General features: G+C 40.6%; 1 protein-coding gene across 1 annotated transcript; it reads left to right on the top strand.

Moving 5' to 3' along the window:
- The first annotated feature begins 119 nt into the window (after positions 1–119).
- On the top strand, positions 120–20,773 carry LOC146451981 (DNA excision repair protein ERCC-5-like). Its single transcript, XM_085098211.1, has 17 exons — positions 120–1,602; positions 3,295–3,470; positions 5,226–5,341; positions 6,510–6,599; positions 7,328–7,385; positions 8,146–8,280; positions 9,789–10,029; positions 10,830–11,708; positions 12,741–13,021; positions 13,457–13,576; positions 14,719–14,932; positions 15,649–15,717; positions 15,798–15,873; positions 16,413–16,479; positions 17,299–17,423; positions 17,771–17,855; positions 19,048–20,773. Exons 1-17 carry the CDS (start codon positions 1,515–1,517, stop codon positions 20,179–20,181), a joined length of 3,954 nt encoding a protein of 1,317 aa, XP_084954337.1. The 5' UTR covers positions 120–1,514; the 3' UTR covers positions 20,182–20,773.
- The last annotated feature ends 1,432 nt before the right edge of the window (positions 20,774–22,205 follow it).

Genomic DNA, 22,205 nt, shown 5'->3' with positions numbered 1-22,205 from the left:
AAACCAGAAGCTTCTCGCCACAAAAATGATGCAATGATTAAAAGTGCTGCCGAACAATTTAGGGGAGGGGTGGGTTAGGTTGCGTGACCTCGTCGAGATGGTCAAAACCATTTTTAAAGGCTTTGCAAAATTTCGAGGCGACAACAACTTTTCACAAAATTGTGAAACAATAGCATTTTCTAGGACGAAAGGTTTATTCAATTTTTTCCCAAGCATTTTAATAAATTCTCTTTTTATTCTTGCCCTTTAACCAACCCACCCCTCCCCCTTACTCTCAGTTGACAGCTGGTGTTTTAGTCAGGCCACTTCATTGATCATCGATATATTTTTTGCTGATCATCGTACTTTTATGAAAAAGGATGTAGTTTTCAATGTTTAACAAAGATTATTCTCTATTGTACTTTAATTCACGTGATCTTGTCATCTCCAGACGGTCTTCTAAGCCAACTAATCTTTAAACACAAAAGAATGTAAAGCAAATATAATTTTCCTACGAGACGTTTCATTGTTGACGGAAGTTTATGACTTAATATTTAAGGGATTTTCCCTTGGAGAAAAATTCTTCGACTTATCAATAACTGCATTACCTTAATGTTTTATTTCGCGTGGGCGAGGGAAAGTATTGTTCATACAGTGTTCTGGAATTCAAACTGAAGTGTCTGGTGTTTTCTAATAGAAGGACTCATGGTCCTGCCGAAACAATTTTGAATTTGGAAAGGGAAATAAAAGTCGAACGAAATTTTTTTTCGAAAGCTATCGGCTCATTCGTATTTTAATTTTCGACCGATAAAAAGCGTGACAACTTCGCTAGTCCTTTTTCTGTCAAATCATCACTTTTTCCATAAAAAACTTGAGCTTCGCTTTGGAATATTCGTTGTCATGTTGCGGTTTGCTTTGTTTTTGTGAAATGTTTGTCTTTTTGCCAAGGGGGAAAGCGAAAAGCTAAAATAAAGGTTTCTTTTCATAGACGCCACGTAATGTCACGCACTTTCAAGTCTAGAAGGTTCGAAGGACTTACCCCTCCCTGCCACCCACGCAAAATACCTGCAATCATAGGTCACCCATGTTTTGTGAGCCGACGGTGCCTGACTGAGCTACGATACTTTGTCGATTAAATTTGGTTTTTCGTACGTGTTTGGCTCTTTTAAGAGCTATTTTATTCATAGATCCTTATATATTCTTTGCTTCGTGGATGAATTTGTTAAAATAGGAAAATTAAGTGCCTTAATTGGTCTTAATTGGACCGTATGTATCTGATCAGGATGTCAGCGGTACTCCTTTCAAATCACATGCGTTAAAATTTCCAACATGGCGGATTCGAAGATCGCTTAGTCATGCATCTTCGATTGTCTTCTGCTTTGCTGGGTTACTTTTAAAAAACTTTAGATGGCATCGACTCAGGCAAGAACGAATCAAAGAAAGCGTGTGCTGTGGTGACTTTTGCGTTACAATTGCATCTTGAAACCTGTTATCATAGAGTGGAACGGTCGGTTGTGTCTCTGATCTGATTTGTTATGGGGGTAAAAGGTCTGTGGCAGCTTCTAGAATGCGTGGGACGACCTGTCACTCTGGAATCTCTTGATAACAAAGTTCTTGGAGTTGGTATCCTTTTGGACAAGGCAATACTTAGGTTGCTCAGTTTCATTCAAATATATTTTGCAAACTGGGAACAGTATTTTTAAATAGATTGAGCTTTAATAAATCTTAACTGAAAGATAACTTAAGCTTAGGCTAGTCTGCACAAAAGTCTTAATCCTGTTTCTTTTTTTCTGATAAAGGAAGGAACTAATAGATGCCTGCATGCAGGCTTCACAGGAAAGGGAATCTCCCCAAAGGTGTCTCACCCACCGTGGGTGGGGGTGTCCCAATAATTCCATAACATGAAATACTTGTTTGAAAATGGTAATCTAACATAATTAAGACAAGAAGAGGATCTAGTTCCAGGAAAAGAAACTTTTCCTAATACAAAAGATTGAAATTATATATCTAAGAGGTCATCTAAGAACAAGTCACACTTAAAACACTGTGTAAAGATTTGATTTGGTACACTTATAGTAGGCCTTATCACGGTTTTCGACGCCATTTTGACGGGTAGGCAAACAGGCTTGAAATAACAGTGTTTGTATGGGAATCCGATGTCAAATAATTTTCATAAAACATCGCTTCTGAAAAACTCATGAATTGGAAACTTCTGGCACTAGGAAAAGGATTTTAAGAACAAAATTGGAGGGATGTAGCTGTGCCAGAAAGCGTCCAGCCGTGTTTTGAACTTTCCATGCATTTCCCTGTATTTTTTCCCGCGAACTATTTTTAGTAGCAGCTCATGGCTGGTTCACTATACAGACAAACGTATGGAAAGCTCAAAACACGACTGGACGCTTTCTGTCACAAGTACATCCCTACAATTTTGTCCTTAAAATCCTTTTCCTAGTGCCAAAAGTTTCCAATTCATGAATTTTTCAGAAGCGATGTTTTATGAAAATTATTTGACATCGGATTTCCATACAAACACTGTTATTTCAAGCCTGTTTGCCTACCCGTCAAAATGGCGTCGAAAACCGTGATAAGGCCTATTTATGTAATGGCCTAATTTATACTACAGAAAAATTATTTGTCTCCTAGTTTTATGAACTCTCAGAGGAATTCTCAGGGATACAGTTGGCCAGTTGATTTGCCACTTGTGAATTTGGCTTTTGGTTTGAATTGACCTAACCCTCTCCTTCCTGAAAAGAAAACAAAAACAAAACAAAAAAAAAAATGATTCACCTTGTGTCTTACTATTAGATAATACAGTTGAACCTCCCTTTGCGACCACCTCTCGTAAGCGACCACCTCTCATTAGCGACCACTTTTCTAAAATGCCAAAAGTTTTCAAGTCAAATCACTGTAGATGGAACCTCCTGTAGGTGACCACCTCTCGTAAGCGACCACTTTTAGAGATGATTGTTTAAATTTTCAATCGTTTTTAACCTTCTGTAGGTGACCACTTGACACACAATCTGCTGTATCTCTCATGGGTGGAAATTGAAAAATGTGTAGCTGTAACAATTACCATATGTAAATTAACCGAATTTTAGACCCCCTGTGGTCTGATCTCTGAAAAGCGACCACCTGTCGTAAACGACCACATATCCTTGACATGGTGGGTGGTCGTTTACGGGAGGTCCAACTGTATTTTTAAAACCCCAAATATTACTCTTAAAAGGTACACCTTTAGAATAAAACATACAAGCTAACTGGTCATCATTTTGAATCATGTTTGAGTTATGTTATTCAGATCTTAACAGAAAAAAGATGCTAGTTTGATACTGAATCAGGCAGTTAAGGGATTGCGTGACAAGCACGGCAATCCTGTACGCAATGCCCACCTTGTTGGCTTGTTCAATAGAGTCTGCAAGCTGTTGTATTACAGGATTAAACCAGTTTTTGTTTTTGATGGGGGAGTACCACATCTCAAGAAAAAGACTTTGGTAAGATCAGTAAAAGCAGCTACATAACAGTAGGCATCCGTTAGTCTAAGAAGACTGTTGAGTTGTGCTCTGGATGTTCAATCGGATACAGCGTCAGGTGTGGCTGGACAAACTAATACAGGAGTGGTAGTCCTCCCTGTATTGAGTGCAGGTCTGTCACTGACACAGCGGTCTGTCTGTCTGGATTTGGGCATCAGTCTCTTCTCCCTGGTCTATTGGGCAAGCTTTGCTTGAACCCTAGAGATGCCCTTCTGTACTGTCTGTAACCAGGCTGGTCATTCTGAGTCTATTCTAAGGCTTCCCAGGTGTAGCTTTGTAATAGCCCCTATCTAGATTAAACTGATCATGAATTAAATTAAATCAGAGTTGCATTAAAGTTTGTAAAATCAAAGGCTCCTGTGAGCCAACTCGTGAATGCAGATGACACATAGTAATTGAAATTTAGACGGCTACGGAAACTTCCTCGAAAGCTAAAAGAAATTATATCTTTGCCCGATTATGTAACGAAAAATGACCATTCTTGTACTATAAAAATGATTGTCAAATCTGTACAGATTGAATAAGCCGATTATTCTGATGCGCCGATTGAAAAAAATCACGTGTTTTTTTATTCAAAGTTCATAGAAGCACGCCATGTGCAGCTACGTCATGCAAATTCGTGTCCCCGATAGTCTGGGGCTACTGGATTTCGCGATCGGGCTAGTGGATTCTAACCATCACTTGCCTGATGGGCAAGTGAAGTTTTTTTGGGAATTAAAATTACAAAATTATTGTAGGGCAAGCCGATCTCACAAAGGGAAATCTGTTCAATAAAGTATCGCATTACATTTCATGCCCGACATAAATGCGTGATATTTTTCCTTTGGAGTTCAGTCCACGCAATCCTCAAGTAAAAATAATGAACTATGACAAGCTCTTGCTAAATAAGAATTATTTATCGACCGCGTCCTTTTGCTTCCCCATAAATTACCAGTTGTAAATTTCGAAAATGAAACGTTTTTCCCTTTGAAACCTCCATGAAAGCTGATAAGATCTTAAAGTGTTCATTTCACCAGAAATTTGCATAATTTTGTTTACGACGTCAATGATGCGTGACATGGCACGTTCCGCTTTCGCGTGAAAACTGACAAATTAAATTATTTTTTAATTAAATTATTTTTAATTCTTAAAAGAAACCGCACTCTGTAGAAAAAAACGAAAAAAACCTATAACTTTGCTCAGATTCAACGAAAAATCTCCATTCTTACAGTAAAATGATTGTCAAATTATTCTCTACAGAATGAATGAGAGAATTCTGACGCGTCGTGAAAAAAATTGTCACGTTTTTTTTTTTCACTAATTGAGTTTACGAACCCGGACTTTCTGAAAAACTGAAAAAACTTGTAACTTTGCTCAGATTGAATGAAAAATCTCCATTCTTGCACTAAATGATCGTCAAATTATTCTCTACATATTGAATAAGAATTTCCTGATGCGCCGTGAACAACAAATGTTCGCGTGTTTTTTTCCACTAATTGAATTTAAAACTCATTCACTGCGCACGCCCGAAAGTTAACGACAAAACCGACCGACCGACCAACTAACCAACCAAGTCCACAGTCAACTATCGCTATAACTCGTTCATTGCGCTACGCGCATTCACGAGTTAAAAATCAACTGTTTTATAAAGTGAGTGACTTTATCATGCAGAGCGAGACTTTATAGTGTGGTTCCCAGACATTTGATTTAATTATAATTGCTCTTTTATTCCACCAGGCAGCAAGAAAAGAAAAGCGATTTAAAGCTATTCATGGTTCAAACAAAGCTGCAGAAAAAATTGTCAAAAATTACTTGAAAGGAAAAGCTCTTGAGACAGTCACTGGAAGAAAAAGGTATGCTAAGAAACAATGTAGTTATGTTTGGTAGAAATATTACTACTCCCCACTGGATGCTAGACCATCACACGATACCCATCATGAAGTGACTAGGAGTATTACTACTCCCTTCTGGATAGGATGCTAGTCCATCACAGGATACCCATCATGACGTGACTAGGAGTATTACTACTCCCCCCGGATGGGATGCTAGTCCATCACAGGATACCCATCATGAAGTGACTAGGAGTATAACTACTCCCCCCTGGATAGGATGCTAGTCCATCACAGGATACCCATCATGAAGTGACTAGGAGTATTACTACTGCCCCCTAGATGGGATGCTAGTCCATCACAGGATACCCATCATGAAGTGACTAGGAGTATTACTACTCCCCCCAGGTGGGATGCTTGTCCATCACAGGATACCCATCATGAAGTGACTAGGAGTATTACTACTGCCCCCTAGATGGGATGCTAGTCCATCACAGGATACCCATCATGAAGTGACTAGGAGTATTACTACTCCCCCCAGGTGGGATGCTTGTCCATCACAGGATACCCATCATGAAGTGACTAGGAGTATTGCTACTCCCCCCTGGATGGGATGCTAAGTATCACAGGATACCCAGCATGAAGTGAATAGAAGTATCAGTACTACTCCCCCCTGAATGGGATGCTTGTCCATCACAGGATACCCAGCATGAAGTGAATAGAAGTATCAGTACTACTCCCCCCTGAATGGGATGCTTGTCCATCACAGGATACCCAGCATGAAGTGAATAGAAGTATCAGTACTACTCCCCCCTGAATGGGATGCTTGTCCATCACAGGGTTATGCAACATGAAGGAACTAGGAGTGTTACTACTCCCCGCTGGATGGAATGCTAGTTCACTGAGTTAACCCCAGCATTTTGTTTCCGGTGACCACTTAATATACAACTGTGTGACGAGAGACAATTTTAAGCACTTTCTCATCTAATGACACAACATCACAATGCACTGACAAACCTACAGTACCGGTTAGAATTAAGTAAGTCTCTTTCTAATCTCGATCCTCCACACCACCAAACTTTGATCTTCTGATCAAAACTCTGATTAATACACCAGTAGGCCTGCTCTTCCCAAGGGTTCAAATATATACTAATAGCCATACTCAAAAACTTAAAAAAATAAACTTTTTTAGCACCACAACTGTGCGAAGCAAGAGTCCAAGAGAGCCTGATGTGTTTGAACTTCCTCCTTTGCCGTCAATAGCTACTTCAGCTGACAAAAGGTGAGTCTTGATCGGTAATGTTCATTGGTCCATTTGGAATATCCACAACAAAGTTACAAAAAAAAAAAGAAAAGAAATTTATCTGGTTACATTTTGTCAACAACTTTATTGCTGTGTTTCAACTGTTATCAAAATATGCAGTTCCAGAAAATATTGAAACCATCCATACCAGGCATGCGTTGAGAAATGCATACCTGGCCACTAAAAGGCGCATCCTTTTTCAGTCTCAATCCAAAATGGTTGAAGTCTATACCAGTTTTCAGACCAAAAAGGCTCAAATATCATATCCCTTGGGGTAGATCATATCTGTATAGCTTATTTAAGGGAGTACCCCCCTCCCCCTCTGGAAGAAAAGTCACCAGTCATAATAAACTAAAAAATCCAATACATGTTGGGTGAGTTATTAAAGACAGTTTAGACGGTGTTTACCAAAACCACGTTCTAAGTCATTTTCAATTTTGCCAACAGTCATATCTAAACATTGCCTGCTGCTGACGGTAACAAGAAGGCTTGCATCCCAGACTAGATAACTATTTATCTACCTAAAATAAAATGCTTATAAACAGATTTGGAGGCCCACTGATGGTCTTAAGCCACAGCCTAAATTAAACTCAGTTTAAATAACTGGCCCGTTGTCTTTAAGACGCTTTCAAATTCTGAGTTTATGGACATGTGCCCTAATTGGACATTCAGTTCTTTCTGCTATGTGACAATTTAATTTTACTCAGTTCTTCAGAAGACGAGGATGCTCCCATACTGGATCAGTTCCGCAGCCAGCTGTCAGAGGTAGAACAAAATCTTTTGATGACCTCATTGGCCTACCTGGCATTTCTATATATATCATAGACAGCTTGTGGGTTTGATACTCCCCCCTGAATGGTATGTTATTCAATCATGAAATTTCCACCATGAAGTAACAAGGAGCATTGCTAGTTACTTCTTCCCTGAATCGGATGCTATTCTGTCACAGGATTCCCAGGATGTAGTGGACAGGAGCATTTCTACTCCCAATGGTAGCTTATCACAGGATACTCAGTATTGATGGGTGGGGGAGAGGGTATGCATATGGAATAAAACCTTCCATGAGAGGGCTTGGATATTTAACAACAATTTATTTGAAGAAAAAAATTACAGAATGAATGGCTTGTCCTGCAAATAGTTACAAAACTAATCGAAGCAGGACAAGACGAATACAGGAACACTTGAGAAAAGTAACAAGAACTTACAAATACAGACATGCAAAAATTCTACGTAGTAACACAAGGCTTGATTTCCTTTTCGTAGCCTTTTGTTCCTGGTCATAATGAACAGAACAAATATGACAAAATGAACGGATTTGTTTATAGCTTAAAGAGCACTGAAACACATGTCCGCCCAGCTTGAGCACGTGCGAATTGATATTTTCTTGACCAATGCATTGATTTCACACTGGTGGTGCAGAAAAGGCAAAATTAAGTCACTTCCAAAATTAAAAGAAGCAAATAATTGTAATTTAATTTGAACTAATACCTTCTGCGACATTATGATTACCCTTTTTCATAAACAGGAAACTTACCAGGATCCTGCAGCAATAAATGTAGATTCAGAAGATTTCAAGTCCTTGCCAGCAGAAATTCAGCATGAGTTGATCAAAGAGATAAAAGAAGAGAGAAAGTGGATGAACAAAACTGATATGCCCGGGGTATGGTGCCTGTAGTTTATGCTAAAATAGAAATTCTTCAAGTTAAGCACTAGGTAATCTCATTTGTATTTTCTTGTAATTTTGTTGCACAGTTACAAGAAGTTGCATGAAATGTTACATAATGTCACAAGCGTTAAAATGAATGTTTTTATTGCAGTTAGTATTACACAAAATAGAATGTGGAAAAAAATTGAGACTTGTTATTTTCCCTACTCTTCTCTCCACTCTAGTCTAGTATTCTCCACTCCATTTTACTCCACTCCACTCTAGTCTACAATCGTGGAAAAACTTGCTGAGAAAAATGCAACTTTGTGCATATATTTCAATCTCCCTTAAGGGAAACACTACAGCTGTACCTGGAGAGTAACAATCCTTCACTTCCCACCCCCTCTCACTTAATGCTGCTTTGAAGGCCGGACGATGACCCAGCCTTTTTTCAGCAGCAGACCAACATTGATGACGGGGAGGGGGTGGGGGCTGTGTTGTTGACGTATCACTGAAGTGGTTGAATTTGGAGTTTGACTAAAATGTTCCTTATCAGTTTTGTCCAAGATTGTAGTCTAGTATTCTCCACTCTACTCCACTCCACTCCACTCTTCTGTCGGCCAGGATACTGTTTTCTAGCTTGACTCTACTCTACTGTACTCTACTCTACTCTTCTCTATTCTACCCTAATCTACTCTACTCTACTCTACTCTACCCTGCCCTACCCTACCCTACCCTACTCTTCTCTCCTCTCCTCTCCTCTCCTCTCCTCTCCTCTCCTCTCCTCTCCTCTCCTCTCCTCTCCTCTCCTCTCCTCTACTTCACTCCACTCCACTCCACTCCACTCCACTCCACTCCACTCCACTCCACTCCACTCCACTCCTCTCCTCTCCTCTCCTCTCCTCTCCTCTCCTCTCCTCTCCTCTCCTCTCCTCTCCTCTCCTCTCCTCTCCTCTCCTCTCCTCTCCTCTCCTCTCCTCTCCTCTCCTCTCCTCTCCTCTCCTCTCCTCTCCTCTCCTCTCCTCTCCTCTCCTCTCCTCTCCTCTCCTCTCCTCTCCTCTCCTCTCCTCTCCTCTCCTCTCCACTCCACTCCACTCCACTCCACTCCACTCCACTCCACTCCACTCCACTCCACTCCACTCCACTCCACTCCACTCCACTCTACTCTACTCTACTATAGTTTATAGTTTATAGTTTATAGTTTATAGTTTATAGTCTATAGTTTAGCAGAAGAGATGGTAGAGGCCTCAGGAGAACTCATAGCCTCCCTAACAAAACAGATGCTCTTTTGGCTTGTCACACAATCACCAAAAGACAATCTGCAAGGAAGGCTAGAGAAGTTAGAAAACTACACTGATATTTCCCATCAATAAATGGGACACATTTGTGACATGAGGCAGGAGTTGAACTCATACTACTGTGAAACATCTCCAGCTTGCAGTCTCACGGAGACTTGAATCTGGTAATCGCTCGGCCACACTATCCCTGAAAGCCCTTAATTCTATGCAACTCTTTTTTTCCAGCAAGCAAATGACTTTTCCAGCTTTCAACTAGACGGAGTTCTAAAGCGAGGGAAAATGAACCAGCGACTTGATGAACTTTGCAAAGAAATGAACAGTAGAAACTCTGGAGAGCTTGCAGGAGTTACACCTAATGACTCCCTGGGAGAACACACTGCTGTTAAATCACAAAAGATTTTGTCAGAAGATTCAGCACACTATATCCTGATAAAGAACAATGGACAAGCTACAGAGGATGAAACAGGTAAGGTCTGGCTCACACTGCTATTGTAGTATTGAACTCAGTTGAGTAACATGATATTTAATCAAAAAAGGAATATTTACAACCAGGACAAGAGAAAAGGACTTCTGGGGATGTGTTCTGTTCAATCCTGAACATGTATTGGGTCTAATAATCTTGATTTGCCAATTTCTTTGGAACCCCATCCAAATTTGCACAAACAAATCTGAGAATTTAATTTGAAAATCAAATGAATCAGGTTCAATCCAAAAAGTGAATACCTATAAAATCTTTTAGGCTAAAACCTTCAAGTGGATCACAAAATTCCCAGGGAAAAATTGTAACATTTTAGGAGAACCTCTAAAGGTGGTCCATCCTTTTTCCAAGTTGCAATGGAATGTTAAAAATTTTGAACTATTTGTCATTCTCTGATTTCCAAATTTCTATCAAGGAGAGTCATGCGGCAATGCTAATGGATGACATCCTCTCTTTTGGCTATGCTGTAACCTGCATTGCAGTTCTTTCCTTTCCAAGCGAGTGCAAGAAGAGAATGATGCAATTTAGCTTCCTGTCCTTCTCTCTGGAAGCTATCGTCCCTTCTCGTGCTCACTTGGAAAGGAAACAACTGCTGTGCAGGCTATTTTGATTGTTATACTGTTCAAAAAAAGTCTTGCAGTCTTTCACTGATCCTAACCACTTTATTCCTGCAAAAGATAAGGAGGCCTGCAATCCAGCAATTTTACCACACAGTCACTGCACCAATCCCATCATTGGATGGCTTTATTATGTTGATAATGGAGTTAGGGAGTTTGTTCCTTTTACAGGAGCATCTTCAAAAGATTTTTCTGGAGAAGGAGGTTTTTTCCGTGAAGGTGAAGATTGTGAGATAGTTAGTTGGACAAATCCACTACCCAAGCCAGCAGCTGCAGCAAAAGCTCCAAGCTTTGATATTCCGGAGCTTTGCTCCAGCGATTCTGAGGTCTTGTCACCTCTAGTGGATGTTGCCGAAGCTGGTGTGTCGCCCACAAGTCCTCAAGCAAAGAAAAATGCTTTTAGTTTCTCTCCTATAAAAGAGAAAAAGTCCTTTGAGAAAGCTTTGGTAAATTTGGGTGATACAGAAAAGGCTCAAAAAGGGCAACTCCAAAGGCGTGAATCAGAGACTGAGGTAGAGAAGGTTAGAAAGCATCATAAACAGCGGGAGCACATGTTGGATGGTATGCCAGCAAAGGAAAAGAATGAAGATGATAGTCTCCTTACAGAGATTATAAACAAGAAACAGGAACTAGATGATCTCATCAAAAAGTGGGAAGACTCAAAAAAACAGAAAACAGTCATTGATTTAACTTCTAGTGGACATTATGGGAATGATAACGCAGAAGACAAGGAACTTCCTTGTCTCAGGTCGGAATCATTAGAGGACACTAGACTTTTAGAAAAAGGACAAGATGGTAATACTGAGGAAAGAGGAGGCATTGAATCAGTTGTGCTTGCAGAGGATGAAAAAGTCACACGAGAAAAACCTGTACATACTGTTTGTGTTAATGAGAGTGACTCTGAAGGAAGTTCTGTGGAGGAAATCACAGCTTCAGTGAGGCCCAAAGAGAGTGATGTTATTGAGGAAAGTAGCAGTTATAGATCAACACTGGATGAGAATTCATGTGATGCAATAGCAACTCAGAGTGAACCAATGGAAACTATCCAAGGTGAGCTCTTGAATTGGTCCTTGCTTTTTGTCATAGTAATTCTTGCATTTTGTGGTAATAACTTTAAAACCCCTTAAGCCCTAACAGTGATCAAATTTCTCCTCGCAATATCAATGTTTATTCAACCCCTGAGGTCATGAGAATTAAGGATATGATCAACCAAGGGGACTTGTCTTGATATTTTAATAACTTCTCGCCAGTATTTTTTATAAGAAAAGTATGGGGACAAGATAGGAGAACTTGTTCCTTGATATCAGGGATTAAAGAGTTGAAAGAAAGGCATGTGTTTTTCTTTTGCCTTTTGCTTGGGGTAACCCTTTAGTACAATACGATAGGATATGATACGATATATACAATGCGATACAACGTGATACAAAACAATACGATATGATGCGATAGGATACGATACGATGTGGTATGCAATACGATACACTACAGAATATGGTGCCATGTGATGTGATTCAGTCGGGGCTGTCTTTAAAAGTCGCGTGTACTTGACAGTTGTGCTTAACAACTACAGCTATTGAAGTTTGTGATCAGCTTCTTTCCTTGTGAAGCTAGCCTCTTCAAAGGGTAAAATACACCGTGGCAATGCAATGCCATGCGAAGGGCAGCGTAACGAAGGTAATCCAATTATAGTAAAGTTTATTACTTTTTTGGAGGTGGGGGAAGGGGCAGGGGATCTCTCATGCATAGGAAAAAGTCGCATTAATTTTCTGGGTGCATTATTTATACATTGGCAAGTGAAAATAAACGATGAAAACGAACAATGTTTCGGAGTCGTCATGGTGCCATTATAAAGTTCGAAGTAATAGAAATCAAGTCGATGTCAGTAATAGTTCACCAAAATTAACATAATATCTGAATATGTAATGTCACGCAAATAGTTTTGCTTGAATTGAGTCCGATTGGACGTTGAGAGATGGTGTTAACTCTCTTATTTATACTTTGTAATTAGTCATGCGTACCATCTGAGGAAGATCACTGAGTTTCTCCAATCTTCTCTAAATCATAGTTCACATTTTCCACCAGTTGATCCGTTAGCTCTCACTGATAATCACAATGTGGAACGTGTGGAAAGAGAGGATGCTGAATTCAAATCTGTCTCTCCTGATGTTGTAATGGAAACCACACCCGCAGTAGATGGTGCTACTGTGACAGATCAAGAAGATATCCATCCTTCTCCAGATAGTAACCAAATGCCAGTTGTGGAAACTCAAGACTCTTCAGAAGAGAGTAGAGTTGGTATTGCCGTGGATGAACAGGAGGCCGGTCCGTCTGGGCTCCCTGTGGAATGGCAAGGAGCCACAGTGGTAAGGCCTAAATCTAGGTTAAAGACGTATGATGATAGAGCTTTTTCTGTAGATGCTCCTAGCCTATGGAATCAATTGCCTTTTGCACTCAGGAGTGTTACCTCTGTTGACCAGTTCAAGACGCAGTTGAAGACATACTTATTTAAATTGGCTTATGATGTCTAGCTATTTGTAGTTTAGTTAATTTCATTATAATAGCTATCAGGTTGTATTTTATAGTTTAACCATTGTTGTACAGCGCTTTGAGCATTTAGTGGACACAGCACTCTATAAGTGATTTTATAATATTTTTTTATAATACTAATGGCATACTAATGTAGGAACATTTTCTAATGAGTGGCATAACAGAATAGTCACGTGTCTGTAAACCTGTCATTAGTCTGTGTTTTCCTGTAAGCTTCTCTCAGTCAATAGCTTCATATGCTTTCTGTTTAGGAAGGCTTAGAAGAAATTCAAATGGATATTGAAACAGAACAACAGACCCTGGCAACAGAACAAGCGAGGCAGAATCGTATTGCAGCTTCAGTGTCTACTGAGATGTTTGCCGAGTGTCAGGTAAAGAGAAAATAAATATGTTCTGAATATCATAACATCTTGATGACAAAATGAACCCTTATCACTCGGCAGCCATGTTGAGTCTTAGGAGAATAAAAAGCTTTGTTTTTGCACGGCAAGTCTCGCTCTGAATTCGCGTCTGGCCGAAGCTTGCCGTGCGAAAACAAAGCTTTTTATTCCCCCGAAACTCAACATGGCCGCCGAGTGAAAAGGGTCTATGACCTATTATATTTTCTCTCGGGGTTTTTAGTGACGTTTGTTTGTGAACTTGATGTCCTCGTCTTGAGCTGACTTGTCGAGAGCGAGCGAGAGTTAACTACTAGGGCTCTGTCACGGCGTTTGCTCAATTTTTTTTTTTTTTAATCAAAACCGCTCAAACACGTGACATAGTGACTTTGCTTCAACACGAAATTGCTCTTAATTTGAACACCGGGAGGAAAATATTAAGTGATTTCTCCAACGAAGAACAAACTTCGATCAGTTTTTAGCAAGAACAGTACAATAGGCCATTTCCGAGTTGCTGTGAACCTCACTATGAAAGCGAGGCTAAGTGCAAAACTTTTTATATGAAAATTAGTTTTGTTTGCATATGAATGAAAACTAATTTTCATAAAAAAAACTTTGCACTTAGCCTCGCTTTAATAATGAGGTTCAAAGCAACTCGGAAATGGTCTATTATTTCTACCCTGGCCATCTGCAACCAAGAATAGTTAATACTAGTTTCTGTTACCCTGGGTGTTAGAGGTTGTACTCTTTTCTTCACGAGGAGGTGCGGCCATGGCGCGAGAGCGTAATTATTGATAAACTGAAACATTATTTTAACGTTCCGTACAATAAAAGATGTTTTTTGTTTTAGCTGGTATTGCTTCTTTAGTATGAAAGGAGTTCATACTCACTGAGAGCGCACGAGTCGACTTGTAACTCGAATTTTTTAGAATTAAAATCAAGGATTGCGAGAGGCGACGAAAATTCAAGCGCAAGGAGAGCACATGACCGTCGACGAGATCGAAGCGCAATCTTCAACGCACTTTAAGTTTTGCTGCCTTTTTTTTTTCAGTTTCACTTGTACCTAACCTTCTAACCTCCCCTCCGTGGTTAGAGGTTCAGTTGATGTTTATACTTACCTTCCCCTCCCCACACAGGAGCTGCTCCAGTTGTTTGGTGTCCCGTATCTTGTGAGTCCAATGGAAGCTGAAGCGCAGTGTGCAGCGTTAGATGTGTTGGGTCTAACTGAAGGTTCCATCACAGATGACAGCGATATATTCCTGTTTGGAGGCACAAGGGTTTACAAGAATATCTTCAATCAACAGAAGCACGCTGAGTTGTACAGTAGCGATGCAGTCCGGAGAAATCTTGGTTAGTTTAGAGCATTAATAAAACAATCAGGCCCCAGTAGTTCAAAGAGCGGACAACTTTATCCACTGGATAAGTCGCTATCCAGCGGAGCAAATGTACTCCAACCAATGCTTCTGGCAAGTTTTCCACACAATCCCATTCTTAAATTTACATATGCTTCTTCTCTATTCACAAATTATAGGACTATCGGGAAAGTCCTGCACACATTTTATCTGCCGGATAGCGACGTATCCAGTGTATAAAATTGTCCGCCCTTTGAACAACTGGGACCAGAAGTATTCGAAATTTGAAACGAGAACATGTCCCCAAGGGCAAGCGCTGGAAACGATGTAGATGTTACTTAGCGCGGGAAAACAACGAACCCCAATGACAGCCGGTGCCAAGCGCGGGAAATCATGAATCCGGTGCCAAGCGCGGGAAAAAGTGTATTTGGTAGCAAGCGCGGGAAAACTTTTAACTGGTGCCAAGCGCGGGAAAATATGCGGTATGTGATGGTTGCTTGAGCGTAGAGCTTTCTTTGTTTGTACCTGGTTGGTTGGGAAAAAAAAATACATTGTTCTGATTAGCGAACTTTTTTCATCTCTTTGTTTGAGTTAAGCAAACACTTAGCTACTTTTGAGGGTAGTTAGAAATGCTTTTGACTACCAAATGCAAAACCAGTTCTCATACGGCTTGTCTAGCGAGTCTTATAGAATATTTTTTGTCTTATATTTCAGCACTGAATCGATCAGATCTTATCCGTTTCGCTTTCATAACTGGCAGTGACTACACTGAAGGAATTCAAGGTTGGTTGAACCGTCCACTTTTTGACCGTTTTTCCTTCTCGTCTACGCAAAATAACACAGACAATTTTACCTATTTGCAGGGGTTGGACCAGTTGGCGCCATGGAGATTGTACACGAATTTTCTGGCGAAGATCTTGAAGGACTTAAGAAATTCAAGTAGGTTAAAATCAGTGCGCATCTTGAACAATTTTAGACTATTTAAAAATAACTGGGTTTGCGAATCCATTGGTGAATCCATTGGTAGCCTAGCTATCGTTACCCATCGTAGTTTCTTATCGTGTTCCTGGTATATTTTCGTCCTCTTCTACGAATTCAAAACATTACTGATATTACATTACATTACTTTTCTGGCGAAAATTTTGAAGGATTTTGAAGAAAAATTCAAGTTGGTTAAGAGCAGTGCGCATTTTGAACAATTTTATACCCTTTAAATGACTTGGTTCACGCTGTCGAGTTTGTTCATATTTGAATCAATTGCTAGCCTTGCTATTGTCCTCTTCTCTACTGATTCAAAGCATTCTTGATGGTTTTGTACTATCACGTTAAAGTCGCATTTTCATCTTCATATTAATTATAATCTATTTACATTTTCACCATGTTTAGTCACTCTCATTTCCTGATGGGTTCCTTTCATTTTTCTGGTGCTGTCTTACGAAATAAAAGTATTATTGTTTGCTTTCCAATTAACCTTACAGAATGTGGCACGATGAAGCGCAGAACCAAACAAAGATTCCTCAAGAAACTAAAGTTAAGAGAAAAATGGTATGATAAAAGCTCAGTGTAGCCACGATCTTACTAGAGCTTAAAATTCACAGCGTGTCAAACGCACTGCACGAAATCTCTCCGAAGTAACCCATTGCCCCATTACAGAAACTTTGATTTCGAGCATGTACATCAGTTTTCAGTCGTTTTGTAGTTACAGTGTACTGCAAAAAGAACCTGAAGAAGTTGCACTGCAAATTTAATCTTCCGTTGGAACAACTTACCATAAAAAACTTTAAATTTTGCGACGGTCGTTTAAATAATCCTGGTTCCCCTTTCATTATTCTTGCTCATACCCTGTAAAACGCAAAACGCATTTCTAGAATAGAGCGGTTTGCTATTAATAACTTAAGTGTCGAAAGTAATTTTCTTTTGCCTTGGTTTTGTTTTACTGCGCTCTATGATTTGCTGGCAAAGTTCGCGCCGCTTTCTCAACCAATGGGAAGCCAAAACAAAACCAATCGTTCCTCGCTCGCACGCGTTTTCCCGCGCACGGCGCCGGTTACATTGTATTTGCCTCGAGTTCTGATTGGACCATTGTGATGTTTACGGCTGTTGTGATTGGTCAGAGTAATAATTTGTTTTTTGTTGGACGACATTCAATTGAAAGTCACTCTAAATCCTATGATGAATACATAAACTGGAAAACGAGAGCACAAGTTCGGGAAGGAGAACGTCGCTTTTGTCCAAAACATTTGCAACTCGTCGATTTTGTTGTCGTTGTATTTTACAGAGGTAAAATTTAAGCAGTTGAAACCTGATTCTTTCAGGCTTTCATCCGCAGTTCAAAGATATGACTTTCATATACTTCACTTCCAGAGGTCGGTGGTACTACCAATGGATTTTCCTTCTGAAGAAGTCTATGAAGCTTACAGTCATCCTGTTGTTGATGAATCAACGGAGCAGTTTGAGTGGGGAAAGCCAGATCTTCATTCTCTCAGATTATATCCTTTAAATCAAACAAGTGACATAATCAAAAGTCTCAAGCATAGTTTGAAGGAAACTCGAATTCCCTTTTGGTAATCTACTCTAGATGTTTTCTTGCATGATATATTTGGGGGATTTTACATGGGAAAATTTGTATGGACGATTTTTAGTACGACATTGTCGCGCTTAAAACAGTCGCCGAAGACAAAAACATTAAGAATCGTCCTATGAATCACTGTGGTGTATTAACACAATACATGCTACTTTAAGAGGGGATTCTTCATATTCTTCTAACCTTCAGTCCAAGATAACCGGTCATGTTGCAATGAGAAATTGTGTGTTGATCAGTCCTTAACATGCTTACGTTCGCTTCTGACAAGCTTGGTTGGTCCTCTACTAGGACAGATGAACTCTTGTTACCTGTGATGAAACAGCTCAACAGGGACGAGGTGAGATCGAATTATTAGTTCTCCTTACCAACTGGCGTAAATTTCCTGTTATGTTAATGGTAAGAATTTGGTAATCAACCCACTGACTGGTATTTTTTTATTCTAACATTCCCCTTCCATCGTAATACTTTTTGACATTACTGAAGTGTCTGTTAGGCAGGATACGTTACCTGGTCATAATATATACACTACAGAACAAGGCCCGAAGGGCGACCAGCACCGTTTGCGACGTCTTTCATGGTTGGTCAAGAATACAAAATAACGAACAACAGAACAACGTCCCCAGCTCTAAAAAAAACAATGCAGCTCTAGGTTATAAGGGTCCAGTGAAAATAGAGCTTTTAAAAGGTGGGGGTCCACTGTGAGGTGCCAATGGTGGGCAGGGTGTGGGTGATCGCGTGCGAGGCTCGTACGCCCATGCTTTCTATGTATTTACACCAGCTTAGTCCCTAAGATCTCTCTTTAAAAGCAGGAGAGGGCAGTGTACACGTAAAGGTCTGGGAACGGGCCAAGAGTCGGCTAGAGACTAGAATGCCATTAATTTTGGAATTTTGATAACGTCGAGAGTTCCACCCAAACATCAAGGGACTAGCAAGGGTGTGTATGCCAAGCTAATCATCAGAAAGAATAGTAATGAGGTGTTCGGAGTACATACACTCAACACATATTCCCTGTAGCGAAAAGCGTCTTTCTCGTGACCGACAATAAGCGTTATATCTCAGACATGGGTTTAACGTTGTAAGGTCACGTATATTAGTGTCGGAGGTTTGCCGACAGTCGAGACGAAGATTTGTAGCGAATGTGCGATTACCTCCTACATCTATTGGGCTATCATGGTAACAAAATATTGTGTTTCTGACCAGTGTTTATGAGGCTTTATTATAAATTTTATTTTGGGTGGTCACGCATTGTTACTCCCTAAAACTACGTTGCGTGACGAATGTTAGTGCGAAGATCAATAATGATTGTGCGACAGCGTTATGCCTTGCTTGCGCACAGTACTAGCGGCAGAGAGATGTTGCGTGACAATCCAAGTTAAAAGCTAGATTAGTGTTTAAAACAAAGCACCTCTAGAATGACAATATACGCACCGAAAATAAATGACATGAATGTAAGGGAGGGGTGGGGGCGGGGGTATGAAAAAGTTAGTTTACTCATATATCTTAGAATTCTCTTGTGGTTCCTATTGCAGACGCAACTGAAGATCAGCCAGTTTTTCCAAGTGAAGTTCCAAGAAACAAGACAAGTAAAGAGCAAGCGGATTCGTCGGGTTGTGAACCGTAAGTTAAATCCGCCGAGCGGCAGTGATAGTGAACATGGGGGTGAAAAAAACCAAAAGGAAAAGAATTCTGCTGACAATGCGCCTAACAAAACCACAAAACACGGGCAGGTTCGTAATAAAAAGAGATCCCACTCAACGGAAATAAATCCCAAGGGATCAGAAGAAAACGAAAGTCACGTGACCAGACCAAAACGTGCAAAGGAGGAAAACACTCAAAGTGGCGCACGTTCTTCTGCGGTAAACCGCAGAGGAAGCTGTAGAGGTCGAGGGCGAGGCCGAACAAAACTCCGTAAGACCGAAAGTGACGTTCATTCAACTTCTGATTTAAAGTTGTCGGTTGAAATAACTCCTTTAAAACTTCCTTATGAAGAAAACAGTCAACACGTTTCGCGGGAGAACCGCAGAGAACCTTCTCGAAGTGGTCGTAGTCAACTTGTCCTTGCTCAACCCTCGACTTGCGCAGAGGATCAAAAAGATGGACCGATCGACAGCGTGTGTATGAACAATGCAAAGACTCATAATAAACAAAGTAGTAGCGCTGTTCGCGCTGCCAATCGTGCACAGCAAGAAAATTCTACATCTGATAGCACAGATAGTGATGATGATGATGATGATGATGAAAACGTATACACAGGACCGAAACCCGTGTCTGTATTTAACCGGGGGAGGGGTAGAGGGAAAGGAACTGAGCGGGGGAGGGGTAAGGAGGGCAGGAAACTTGCTGAACCAAAGACTTATGCTTCAGATAGCACTGATAATGAAGATATTGAGGACAGTGTTCATATTGGTCCGGAAGCTGGGCTTGTGTTTCGCCGGGGGAGGGGTCGGGGAAAAGGAAACAGACGAGGGAGGGGAAAGGAGCGCATGGCTGTTGCTGAACAAGAGACTTCAACTTCTGATGACACGGATAATGAAGACAATGAGGAGAGTGTTTATGCAGAACCGAAATCTGTGTCTGTATCCCATCGGGGTAGAGCTAGGGGGAGGGGTAGGGGGAGGGGGAGGTTGAGGGGGAGGGGAAAAGGGACCAGTAAGATGAGATGATTAAATTATTTATTACGTTTTGCTTTAAATATCGTTATAACATTTATTTTATGACATGTGTTGTCCCCATTGTATAGGTAAGCTGGAAATTTATTATGTGAAATGAAATTAGTTATATCTTGAAATTGACGTGTATCAGTCACATCAGAACAATAAAACAAATGTGATGTTTGAAAATCGCGTTGCAAAAAGTTGGCGTATTCAAATAAATACAGCTTTGTAGATTGTAGAAAAGATCATGTTTCTTTTAACATGCGTACTTCCACAGATCCAACTATCTTCTTGAGTAACGTTTGTACACCACTATCTAACTTGCGAATACAGACTATCTGTTGAAGTAAAAAAATATTGCTCTTTTTAAACCGTGAATTCGGGAGGCGAATTCGACGGGTTATAGGAGTGGGAGAGGTGAGTTGCTCACTCGATCGATAAATAATATGTGACCCCATACATGACTCACGTAGCGCCCTTGTTGTAAATTACGCTGACCAGTGGAGGAAACAAAATAAATCAATTATCTTCATTATTATGATATTGCAGACTGTTTGTAGACGTCTTGATCGAAAATAAACAACTTAATACAACTTAATGTAACTTGCCTCAGGTGCTTTTGACTGCCACGACCAAATTTCATGGCAGATGGGAGCCTGTAATTGTCGAGCTAATCATATTCCAGCAGAACTTTATAAATGTAGTATAACTTGCGAAGAACCTATTGCCTGGTATTCAACTGACTGAAAACTAACCGTCTCTATCATTGGCTGGCATACTTCTTTGTACTCACCTCCTTCCCAGTTGCATTCCCGCTACAAACTATCGAGAATAGCCTGGGGCGAGATTTAATCACGTACAACTGGGACACGCTTCTTGGAAGCCCCGATAACTTCCAGGACCCGATAAATATTTGTTTAAATCCATTTTTATCGAGTGGTGTTAGTTTTTGGTTAAACGACCAGTACCGTTTACAACGTGTTACATGGTTGGTTGAGAGGACAAAAGAGCGAACAACAGAACAATGCTCCCAACCATAAAAGGACAATACAGCTCCAGGTTATCAGGGCCCAGTGGAAATAAAGGTTTTGAAGGATACAGGGTACAGGGTACAGAAACGTTATAACTATTTTTAAATATACCTTTAAAATATTAATAAGTAGTGATGTGGACATTGTGCTCGTAAAGTTGTATTCGAGATTTCGACGCTATAAGCCTGGTTGTGGCAAGGGGTGGGTGCGGGGGGGAGAGTATTCCCTTGTATAAGCAATGTGGTTATGTGCGGCCCCAAAGCCTCTGGTTTTTGAGTCGTTTTGGTCTGAAATGAGTATTTACTGTAGTCATTCCGGTCTGAAGTGTGAGAAGAGGTATGGATTTTAGAGGTCAGGTTTGAAAACGGGTATGAATTTTAGACGACGAGTGGAAAACGGGAATAGGAAATTATGTATTTTTGTTCTATAATCGGGTCAGGGTCTGGAAAACCGGGCGTCACATCCTTGCCAAAAATTCCGAGGAGTGAAAAAAAAAAACCCACTTTATTTAAGTTTCAATGTCTTTAGCGCAGAGCACTAATTGGGGACACTTTCCAAATCGAATTGGAATTTAGAAGTGTTGGTTTTTGAGGAGAGGGGAAAACCGGAGTACCCAGAGAAAAACCTCTCAGAGAAAAGACGAAAACCAACAACAAACTCAACCCACATATGACGCCGAGTCCGGGGATTAAACCCGGGCCACATTGGTGGGAGGCGCGTGCTCTCACCACTGCGCCATCTCTGCACCCCACCAACAGACCAGTCTGAGTACCCCCTCCCCCCCCCCCCCTTCCGCCTGTTTCCGGGCCCCCGGAGACTAGCTTTCGAATGCAACCCTCTTCACTCCAGGCTGTTCCCTCCTCGCGAACGCCCCTAGCGGTTGGGAGCCGTGAGAGGTGGTTGTATTCGTTGTATTCGCATGCCACCTGGAGACAGCTTGCAGAGAAGGCTAGAAACAATGTATTTATGGTATTGAAATGTGAAGTGCTTTTCATCTGATTA

The sequence above is a fragment of the Pavona decussata genome, unplaced genomic scaffold, assembly GCF_977016875.1.
Source record: "Pavona decussata unplaced genomic scaffold, jaPavDecu1.1 SCAFFOLD_381, whole genome shotgun sequence".
Taxonomy (NCBI): Eukaryota; Metazoa; Cnidaria; class Anthozoa; order Scleractinia; family Agariciidae; genus Pavona; species Pavona decussata.
This window is presented reverse-complemented; position numbering and strand designations above follow the sequence as displayed.

Excerpts from the sequence above, each read along its gene's own strand:
- LOC146451981 (XM_085098211.1), top strand. The coding sequence starts at position 1,515 with ATGGGGGTAAAAGGTCTGTGGCAGCTTCTAGAATGCGTGGGACGACCT. Across the intron at positions 6,600-7,327 it reads GCTACTTCAGCTGACAAAAG|TTCTTCAGAAGACGAGGATG; the intron begins GTGAGTCTTGAT and ends AATTTTACTCAG. Across the intron at positions 13,577-14,718 it reads AGATGTTTGCCGAGTGTCAG|GAGCTGCTCCAGTTGTTTGG; the intron begins GTAAAGAGAAAA and ends CTCCCCACACAG.